Source organism: Gymnodraco acuticeps, unplaced genomic scaffold (assembly GCF_902827175.1).
Source record: "Gymnodraco acuticeps unplaced genomic scaffold, fGymAcu1.1, whole genome shotgun sequence".
NCBI classification, from domain to species: Eukaryota; Metazoa; Chordata; class Actinopteri; order Perciformes; family Bathydraconidae; genus Gymnodraco; species Gymnodraco acuticeps.
This window is the reverse complement of record NW_022991296.1, coordinates 488,817-500,273: the sequence shown is the minus strand read 5'-3', so window position 1 is coordinate 500,273 and position 11,457 is coordinate 488,817. Positions and strand designations below refer to the sequence as shown.

The following is an 11,457-nucleotide window of genomic DNA, read 5'->3' as shown; positions in this document are numbered from 1 at the left end:
CACGGCCTCGGACGGCCAGCGAGGCAGCCCGAGGCCTGAGCGAAGACGCTGAGGGACGCTTAAACGGGGCTACCCCGCTGCAGTGGAAATGTGCCATTATGGCTTGAACACTCCCACATGTTATAAAATAGTGTGTAATTATAACATATTTAAAAAAACACTATCCCTGTCAAATGTGCAAAGACTTTGACGAAGAGTCCTCAAGATTTAGCTCTTGTGTCCCGTCTGCACCCAGCTCCCCAAGCATCTTCTTTTTTCAAATCATAAACAAGAAGCTTCTCCATCAATTTAAGAAAATCTGAATAAAAGTTCAAGTAAGTTGACATTTGTTCATCTTGTCTGACAGTATTTGTTTTAGTGATTCAGCACTAAATAGAGAAGTTGTCAGTTCAAGTATTTTTTTAAGAATAAGAAGTATTTTAAGGGGTAAGGAGCTAATGTTGAGACTTTAGTTGTGTTTGAGAAATTCATTTTCCATTTCTCACTTGAATAAATCCCTTTAAAAAACCGTATTGTAAAAATAAAAGCTCCTCTAGACATCACTCTCTACCATCCGTCTTTAAAAAAAAGAGTTATTTGCCCAGAGATTAGAAAATGGATACTAACTACCCTCGTGTCCTCTTAAAGAGCTTGCCCACTCCCAGATGTTATCCCATATTGTGTCAAATCTGAGAAAGAAACATATTTAAAAACAGACTATCCCTGACAGAGTCCTCCACAGAGTGTCCTCTTGTTTTAGCTCTCGTCCGGGGTCTGCACCCTGCCGTCCCCCAGCAGTCTCTCCCTCTCCCCCGGGCTGTCCCCCCCCTCCTCCTCCTCCTCCTCGGTGGCCACCAGATGGGCGCAGCAGGGTATCCTGGCCAGCAGGGGGCGGTGCAGCCCGTTGTAGAGCGCCGTGCCCACCAGCAGCACCAGGAAGCCCACCACCTGCAGGCCGTGGAACTGCTCCCAGCCCAGCGCCAGGCTCACCACCCAGATGACCAGCGTGCGCAGGCTGTCCAGCACCATGCGCGTGGTGGCGCTGATCTCCTTGGTGACGCTGATGCCGGCGAAGTTGAAGAAGGCGATGCTGACGGTGTTGCCCAGCAGAGCCAGCAGGATGAGAGGCTCGTGGCCGATCTGACAGAAGGCGTCCAGCACGTCCTCCAGGACCTGCCGAGGGTTGTCGCTGAAGTTTCCCACGGGGATGAAATACATCGGGATGAGAAGCAGCGACAGGACGACGAACCCGAAGAAACCTGGAGATAGAGCAGAATTTTAAATGTTCTATATCTACAGTTTAACTTTTTTTCTTTCAGGTGATCCTTCAAAATCTGTATGTTTTAATATATGTGGCTACACTCTCAACATATCTACATTCATCACATTCCTGTGTGTGTGTGTGTGTGTGTGTGTGTGTGTGTGTGTGTGTGAGTTTTAGGTGAAAATGTACCCTTTTGTTGTCCTAAATCACATCTATCATGTAAACTTCAGATGAATGACTGTCTTACCCTCAGTCCCAACAGCTTTGAGAGGATGGACATCGTGTTTGTAGACAAACTTTTCCTCAAGAACCATCTGCACTGAAACGATGACCTGCGCCATGATGATCAGAAGGTCTCCTGCAGGACCGAAAAGAGGAAGTGGTTAAAACATTTTAATATTGTAATGAGGTTGAGGCTTAGTTCTTTATGATGCTTGTACAGGTGCGAGTAGTAGATACTGGTTCTTTACGGCTATATATAAAGGCTACATTTAGTTTGCTTTTCTTTTCTGGAACCCCTTGGGCCCAGTTTTAAAGTATCCATAATGCATGGTCGTAAGAACACGGCACATGTGCATTCATAGCGTGTTAAATTCCCTGTTTGCTTAATAAACAAAACTAAATATTGATGTAAATTAAGGCAAAACAGGTGTATTCTGGGTGAACCTGGGAAATCAACCAATCAGAGACTCATCCCTCATTCCCTTTAAATGCCAGGTGCACCTGTACCTGGCACATTGCAATTTAAAATGTGGGTCCAGCTAATCTGAGATGCAATGTTTTTCAAAGGCTAAACAAAAACAAATACAGACTGAAGTAAACATGTTTTTGCACATTACATCTTTATTTTTTCAATATATTCTGACTCTACAAAGCTCTAGGCTAGGGGTCGGCAAGTAAGTTTGGCCTTGGGCCAAAAAAGATCTGAGCCACTAGATGGCGGGCCAGAACATAATCAAAGGCTAATTTAAGTAATTGATTGTTAAAATCACTGCAGTTATTATCCAGTGGAATGCCCGGGATTTTCTCTCATAAATGTCCGATGAGCCAAAACTTTTCTTTCAAAACAAAGCTAATTTTCCGGGCCAAATATTAATGCTGACGGACCAACAATGGTCCACGTGGGCCGCCTGTTGCCGACCTATGCTCTAGGGCAGTGGTTCCCAACCTTTTTTCCCAAGAGCCCCCCCAAATGACTCCTGTTGGAAGTTGCGCCCCCCCCCACACACACACACAAGCAAAAATGCTACAACTACTGTCACAAACTGGATGAATGTGAAGTATTTTGTTAAAGGAGGATGAAAGCGTAATTAAGGAGCACTATTGGAGTGACTTTGATGGTTATTGGACTCAGGATTAATTCATTTGGATTCCCGCTGTATGAAGAAATTAAAGGGCGGCGCAAGTGGAAACAATTCACAAAGGGATTCAACTGTTTAAAACACTGCTCAAAGTAAACCGGATTTTGCCGATGTGTTTATGTGGATTCAAAAGTCGTAAATAATCTACAAAATGGAGGAGACCGATCTGATCGGAGCAACTGTGACAAATAATCCAACTGAAACCGGCATGGACAATGACTATGTTTTAAAAATGCGCTTATCCAGAAAAGCCCGGTTTGGACAATTTACGGGCAGAAGAAACATTTCTATTAAAGAAAGAAATATACATTTTAGTCTTCTTATGCCTTTAATAGCTACTAACTTGAATTGTTATTCAAATTAATTAATCAATTATTTTGTATTTGTTATTGTAATGTAGAGACAAGGCTTTTAGTGACAATCATGTATTGCTTTACAATTATATGTTAAAAAAAAGTCTAAATATGATATTTGGCCTCAAATCATCTGAGGCCTGGCACCCCCCCTGCGATCTTTGGCGCCCCCCAGTTTGGGAACCACTGCTCTAGGGTGTTGAAAATCCTCCTCACCTGTGATGACGTCGCTGAGTTTGTGCGTGTCGGCTTTGTTTTTTCTGAAGAAGTCAGCGAGGCCGACGATGATGAGGCCCACGATGGTAGTGAGGATGCCGAGCCACTGGCTCTTCTGCAGCCGTCGGCCCAGGAACGTCACGGAGAGCAGGCCGGTGAAGATGATGACGGCTCCCCGCAGCATCTGGAAGCTGGAGGCGCTGGTCATGTTGAGAGCTGCAAAAAAAAAAACGAAGAAATGTGTATTAATAGACATAAATAATCTCATGTTGCTCTAAAAGGCTAAAAGGTATTGGCTGCATACCACGCAGAAAAAAACAACATTATCTTTGATCTAATTATCTTCTTCCTGACGAATGGATTTTTTTAAACAGAAGTAGATAATCTGTTGTGTTTTTGCAAATGTGACCTAAGTCATTACATTTGACCTTTGAAGGACAGAATAGATCAGGACACAAGTTTCAAATGCTAATGTCCACCAAAAAACATCACATGACCACTGTGGAGTCTCTCGTCACTGTTACCTAACCTCCAGCAGGTGTTTTTGTTTGTTTGTTTGGGTCACTTACCAACATACATGATGCAGGTGGCCGTCATGTCACACATGGCGGGGGCGAAGAAGAGCAGAGGGTGGAAGCTCTGGCCGGGGTTTATCCGGGGCTCGGGTCTACGTCTGTCAGTGCAGAGTAAAATGTAGAAGACGGCGAGACAGCTGAACTCCCCCATAAACATTCCCACCGCCTGGACAGAGAGAGGGGGAGACATGGATTATAATTCACCTTTTGATTTAAATAACTACTGATTGGATTTAATTTACAGCTTATAATTTAACAAATGCATTGTTTTACTTGAAATGCATATCAATTTAAAGAGGTATGATTATTTTAAATGCCAAGACATTTCAACTTTTTCAAACTATTTTATACTTTTTGAAATATTCAGCTTTTTAAACTCTTTTTAACATGTAACTCAATGGGAGGAACCTTCAAATCCTCTTTTACCTACACCGTGCGCCAAATGCTACTGCTTCCACATACTTTCAGCTAGAGACTTCATTCCAACTTTAAAACGGTCACAAGACATTCAGCTATTAAACTTGTTCTTCAGATTTTTTATATCTTTTACACTTTTTTGGATATTTAACTTAGTTTGGAGCTTGGTAAAGAGGCCTTCTTCAGATTTTAACATCAGTGTGTATTGCGCCGCTCGTTAAGTCTAGAGTGCTTTGAAAAACGTAGGAAAACTTCTCCTACGTTGAAAATAAATAAATAATTAAGCAAAAAAATTTAACAAAATGCCTCTTGAGCGCATGAAGTGACAAAAACGTTCAACATGTCTCCATTAAGGCCCATTGTAAATTCAGCCTGATCTTTCCTCAGAGCAGCAGCCGCACACCTTTAGTACATCTGCCAAAAATGCCACCTCATTGACCCGAAAATACACAAAAAGCAGACTCAAACGCTCCACAGGCTCCTGACATGCGATGACATTTTACCAAAAGCAGCTACCGTTTTTAAACTATAGTTAGAAATGTAAGAGGTTTATTTCTCATTCAGAACAATGGAAAGGCTCTCCTTTCACAGCACATCTCCATGGAAACCTTTGATCTCTGGGCTCACGTACACAGGTGTTTGATAACGTCGTCACCATGGTAACCTTTGATCTCTGGGCTTACACACACACAGGTGTTTGATAACGTCGTTACCTCAAACACAAAGACACAGGCTGGAGTTTAACAGACTGTCTCATGCCCCGGCCACACGAGGACGAAAACGGCTAAACGCATAGGATTAACGCAAACGCAATCGCAAAAAACCTTCCGTCCACACGCAATAGTCATCCGGATAGTGTGTCCACACGAGACAGCTCCGTTTAGCTCCAACCGCTGGAGAAGCTGCAGTACACATGCAGGAGCCTGTACGTGGCGCTGTAACTTCCTCCACAAAAGCAGCGAAGAAGCATGGTTGTCATGGTTGCCCTTCTGTTTATTCTCCGCGGTGGGGGCCGAGGGAACCGGGCAGAGTTTTTCGCCAGTCAACGTGTATTAAAGTTTAAACCTTCTGACAAAATTATAAAAGTGCCGGTCAAAGGTCTTCTTTGTTATTTATTGAGCTTTAAAACAAATGAATAACGACTCTATATAATATAATAATAAAATACATGGAGCCTCTCTTTTTCCTCCCTCTCTTCGGACAGCGCCAGTGTCTGTCTCATGCAGCAGCTGATCCAGTAATGAGTGACCCGGCCGACAGTAAAAATAAACATATTTATAACTAGTTTAGGTAGTTTGAGAGGTGTCTCCGTCCTGTCAGATTAGACTTCACTCGCGTTTATGTCCATATCGAGATAAAGATAAATAATCTGAATTCAGTGTGCAGTTTACTTTGACGCGGGGTGAGCAGCAGAGGTGGGGAGAGGCGGGGCTATTGCCTCATCATTATCAGAAAATGATCGTATAGGGCGTACACACGGAGCCATTGGACCCCCCAGAGCGTTGCGTATGCCGTTCTATCCACCTTGGGACCCGTTATCGTTTCCGCAGTCGTTTAGTGCCGTATTCTGTCGTCCGCGTGTGGCCGAACGGTCTATATGACACTAAACAGTAACGCAAACGACCGTTTTCGTCCTCGTGTGGCCGGGGCATCAGCCTATACTTTTCTGGAAACTTCATACTGACTTCAACATGTTCCACATATTTTATACATTATTGGTGAAGTATGGTTTTAGTTCAAAAGTTTGCAGTTAAAATATTCTGCTGCTTTTCAAAGCGTTTTTACTTTCTTTTCTCTTCTTAATACACTTTCATTCACTACATTTAATATCTAACTCCTTCAGCCTACTTTCAGCTACAGAAACCATTCAACTATTACATTATTCAGCTATTTCAGGACATTGAGGCTATACATGTAGTTGTTTATAGCTTTTTTAAACCTTCACTTTTTTTCCTACTCTTCCAGTTTAACATTTCAAGTTTTCAACAAAGTCATTACAATGCATTTGAGCTGTAACAATTTTAATTAAAACCATTTAACTTTTCTGCATTTTCTCCGCTAAGTTCAGCAACACATTTACTTGGTCTCTGTAGCTAAAAGCAGCTACAGAGAGAGACCATTCAACTAATACAATATTCAGCTTTTTCTATATTTTCAGCAGGAAATGCATTTTCTAGTTGTGTTACAGACACACTTTGTGTGTACCAAGAAATAATTGAGGTTCAACCGTTTTTTCCCTTCTTTGGGCAAATGGGATACAATACAGTCACATTTTAGTTTTTAATTTACCTGAACAAACGGGTGAGCAAAAGCATGTTCGGGGTCATCATGGCATCCCTTCGCTGAGAACATGTCCGCCCATCTGTCAGACAAGTAGACGTTATTAAAATGTAATTACATCTACTTCATAAATCCAAGTAAGCATATAAAACACCTTGCTATCTTTGTGATTCATACATCATATTCAACTGGAAATATGTGTTGTTTATGAATTTTTTAGGCTGTAAGAAAATGATCCCATGTATTTTTCACTTTTTTCTGATATTTTATTAATCAAATCTGGAAACTGATAAATGGAAAACAACTCAGATCTACACCCACTATATCTGTACCTATTTCAGTACATTTAAAACATCTATGTGGGTCTGAAAATGAGTTGTAATGTGCAGCAAACATTTGGAAGTCTTCCTGACCAACAGCTAACATTTGTTCCACTGCTCCCGCACATAAAACCCTGTAAAGTCAGACCAAATGATTTGATGAAGTTAATGAGTAAGAGCATCTTTTATTGTCAGAGAGTCGGAGGAAGCATGATCAGCATGTGAGCATCCTGTCTGCTGCAAAATGCAAGACAAGGGAATGTGGTCCTGAGATGTGATGACGCAGCACTTCCTTCAAATGTCACAACTTCTGAGCTCATCAATACAAGAAGGAAACTTGATCCAAATCTGCTACTCCTGCTTATTTTGTGGACACTGGTCACATATTTTTGCATTAAAGCAAAGAGGGAAGTAACATCAAACTATCAACCAGTCTAAATGCTATGTAGGGCTTTAATAAACTCAGTGAGGCAGCGCTGTGACGACGCTGGTGTCAGGTGACTGCAGTGAAACTCTACCTGTTTGTTTCTGATATTCTTCTCTGAGCGACATGACACAACTTGCTTTGTCTGACACATTACCACTCAAACAGTGATTCATTTAACATTTTGGGGTTTTGTTCATCTGGCAAAACTCACAAAAAGACAGCAGCCGCGTGTTTCAGGCTGCAGAGAGCTGACATCACAGATTATTGGGGAAGTTAAAATAGCTGAGTTTCTTGTTTCACCAAAAAAGGAAACCTCTTCCTATCGTGACAGCAATAATAGAGGACTCAAATGAATCAGTGTGATAAATTAGTGCAATAAATAATTCAAGCTATCCATCAAGAATAAAATACAAAATAATCTTTTTGGGATTTGGACATATTTCTAAAGGTCAAACGGTAAAACAGATACATTGAAAAATGTATCTGCAGGTTAATGGTTACAAAATAAAACACATTTGCAGCTCTTACTAGGATAATGGTTGGCATTTCAAATCAAACTTTCCACAGAAAATGATCTCAACAAAAATGTTTCAGAAAATAATTTAAAAAATACTGCATTATCAATGATTTATGTGCAAAAGGCAGGACTGGGTTTTTGGGTTTGCATGAGCAATTATAAAAGCCACATTGAAAGTTTAAAAAGTCATATCACAACCAAACAGATGTTTCTCTCATTGAACATAAAAGGTGCATTTTGGACTATTCTTTGAACAAAACAAGTCATTTTAAAACACATCACGTTTTTTAATACTATTTTCTGATTAAATTAAAGTGAAAGTCCAAAGTCTAGTCTTTATAGAGATGAAAATGTCTGTCGGCTGCTGGATTTACCTGTGACCTACAGAAAGAGGCTATTCCCTTTGTCTAAAACACAGATAGCGCGTGATAAAGGCGTTATACCATTACAGAGCAAGATCATGTGAGATAACTTCAGTCATTTCACTATAGTCTGCGCATAATGAATTGCTTCCTGGCAGCAATCTTATTAAGTTTGTCAAAAAAAAATCCTAATTGATATCCTCACACACATTAGCTTTCTGTAGCTTCCTTTCACTCAGCCTGATATGGATGTTTATTAGCCTGTTAGCTTTACAGACGGCTAACAATGCGTTAACAGATAATAATAGTTAAACATGTAATAAATAAGCTAGTGTGGCTCTATACTAGCTTGATAATTCGCTAAAAAAGCACTTAAACTAACAACCATTGACGTGCAGTGTTTCAACTGTGTACCAGCTGTTTTACCGGTGAATTACAGTGAAAGGTTAACTGTAAATACATGACTCCAGTATAATCTAATCTACTATACTCACTTTGCCGATAATGTGTTGAGAGAGCCGGTTGTTAGCATAAGTCCAGCGAGGAACAGCTGGTATTTAGTCCAGGCCATGATGCAGTGTGAGCGGGACAAACACACCGGGAACACCGAGCTGTTGTTTGTTTGAAGGAACCCCGGTTGTTGTTCACTCAATTCTCCGTGGGAGCTCCTCTGACTTTAAACGCCACATGACCACAGTCAGCTGACCGCATCCGGAAGTGACGCAATTATTGATAGGCGAAAGTAAACAGTATTTCTATTTTTAAATGTGTTCTTTTATTACTTTATATGTTTACCCCTGGTGTCCAATGTTTTGTATACAACATATAAGTGCTTCATATATGCTATTGAATACAACAATTACACTTTTACTCAATATATCTATCCAAAAAAGTAAATGATTATTTCTCCAAATATTTAGATATATAATTGACTTTTAAAAAAAAATGGTGAACCAGAAAATGTTACGCTTTTGTTATGCCATCGTATACATTTAATAAAAGATTAGGCATATCTTTTGTGTACAGTATTTAGTAACGGCATTTAGTGGAAAAAGTAATTACATATTGAACATGAAAAATACAAAATTAATTCATTGAACATTTATAGATTAAATATGGTCAACTGGACACTAACTTAAATAAATACAAATTACTCCAAATAGCACTGGATTTTTTAAGTGAATTACACATATATTCATACTTTAAACTTGTTAACACATAAAACAAGTCATAACATTGTCTTTCCATTTTTATATATTTTTTTAATTGTTTTGTTGTTGAAAGAATTTTAATTAAGCCGAATTTAATTAAAAAAGAATCATACTCCTGTTTCTCTGTACCATAAGGTTGAGTCATGTGTAGATTTATCAAATCTTTGTAAATTTGCATCATGGGTGAACAGCAGGGGTCGCTAACGACCAGATAAACAGCCTGGATTTGAAAGTGGGACCACAGTAAATTTTCCCCATCTGTGGCCTCACATTGCTTAAAATTAGAACATGCTCTCACTTTCCCATGAGGATGATGTCCCTCAGCGCCTATGATGTCAATTTCAGGCTTTTCAAAAAACGAAAAATGAAGGGCCGATGTCAAGGATATACATTTTAATTTAAGTTAAGGGATATGTTAATAGCTTTAACCCTCCAATTGCAGTGCACACACCAAATGGAAGACAAGTTAAGATTTGTATATGAGCTCTTCTCTTTGTTTCACTCTCCTCAGTCTCCTCTCTTCCAGACAGCTGATGAGATCAAGGAGACGCTCGCTGATTGATTGATTGATTGAAAAGTTTATTAACAGCTTGTATATTGGGTACAGTACAGTACAGCTCAAAACATACAATTGTTAAGGGGATGCAGACCAGAAAAAGACTTTCGTCTTGTTTACATCAGGGTCCCCCATTTCCAATTCATCATATCATTTAAGACATATAAGACATATTTGACATACAGATGGCTTATTTACAATTTACATACAGGTGGTTTTTTACATACAGATTGCTTATTTACAATTTTCATTTTAGATTTCGTTCTAATACATCCTAACCGGACATTTAAGACATACCAAGTCTACAGATATACAGTTAGTAACATAGTCTAAAATGCGAGTATTGTGGTGACACGTTATTGGACATAATTCACCTTGCTTATTGTATTGCCACACGGACCCTTTAGTGGGGAACACCTGTAGCTTTAGCTGCCATTCCTGCTAGCTCATCAGGCAGAGCAGTGCATGTGTTAACCTCTCTGAAAGTAATGGATAATAAAGATTGGAACTCCATTCTTAATACACCGCCTCCGACTCTCTTTTCACGGCACTACACTGGTGACCCTGACTTTTCCGAGAAAGTTTCCGGAAAATTAACGAACATGGCTGAGCGCGATGTTTTCATAAAGCTGCCGGAATTCTGGGAGCACGCCGCGGAGGCATGGTTCGCACACGTGGAGGCAAATTTCGCCTGCCGACAGGTCCGTGACGGGGACCTAAAATACTACCATGTGGTAGCAGCGCTGGGGAGCTCCACGTCGTCCAGGTTGGTGGGATTCATCGCAGCCCCCCCACATCATGGCAAATATGAGGCGATTAAGGCCCTTCTCCTTAAGACATTTAGCTTATCTGCTAAGGAGAGGGCCCGCCAGATACTTGACATTCAAGGCCTAGGAGACAGCAAGCCATCCCAGCTAATGGAGAAAATGCTAAATCTGCTAGGGGGGGAAGATCCCCGGATTTTATTCACGGAGATTTTCCTGCGTCACTTGCCTCCCCGGGTACAGACGGCGCTGACCAACACGCCTGTCACGGAGCCCCGTGCTTTGGCTGAGGAAGCGGATCGTTTTTTCCTGGCTACGCAACAGCCCGGGGCAGAGACGTTAGCCGCGACGCTCAGCGGCCCACCGGCAGTCAAGAAAGCGTGGCGGAGGCCGGACACGGCTGTGGCTAGCCGGCGTGGAGACGCCGGAGAGTGCGTTTACCACGCACGTTTAGGGACAAGGGCGAATAGATGCATCGCTCCGTGCAGCTACAAACCCCCGGGAAACGGAGGGGCCGGCGCTCAGTAGTGGCTCTGAGCGTCGGCGGCACGTGCAGGCTCCTCTTCGTTAGCGACAGCGTTTCGGGGAGCTTGTTTCTGTGTGACACGGGCGCTCAACGGAGCGTAGTTCCAGCGTCGAGTGAAGACGTCGCCCGTGGGGGGCACGGACCGCGATTGACGACGGCTAACGGCAGTCCCATTCGCACGTACGGCGTGAGGCCTATGTGTTTGTGCATCGGAGGACAGCGTTTCAGCTGGGATTTTGTGACAGCGGACATTTCTTTTCCCCTCCTCGGAGCGGATTTTTTGTGTGCTCATGGACTCTTAGTGGACGTTAAGAATAGGCGTTTGGTTG

The 11,457-nt window shown here is 41.6% G+C and overlaps 1 protein-coding gene across 1 annotated transcript; it reads right to left on the bottom strand.

Moving 5' to 3' along the window:
• Positions 1-258: 258 nt before the first annotated feature.
• On the bottom strand, positions 259-8,642 carry slc35f6 (solute carrier family 35 member F6). Its single transcript, XM_034240125.1, has 6 exons — positions 8,566-8,642; positions 6,455-6,527; positions 3,743-3,914; positions 3,174-3,389; positions 1,491-1,601; positions 259-1,238 (listed from the first exon to the last, which is right to left on the bottom strand). Exons 1-6 carry the CDS (start codon positions 8,640-8,642, stop codon positions 736-738), a joined length of 1,152 nt encoding a protein of 383 aa, XP_034096016.1. The 3' UTR covers positions 259-735.
• Positions 8,643-11,457: the final 2,815 nt, after the last annotated feature.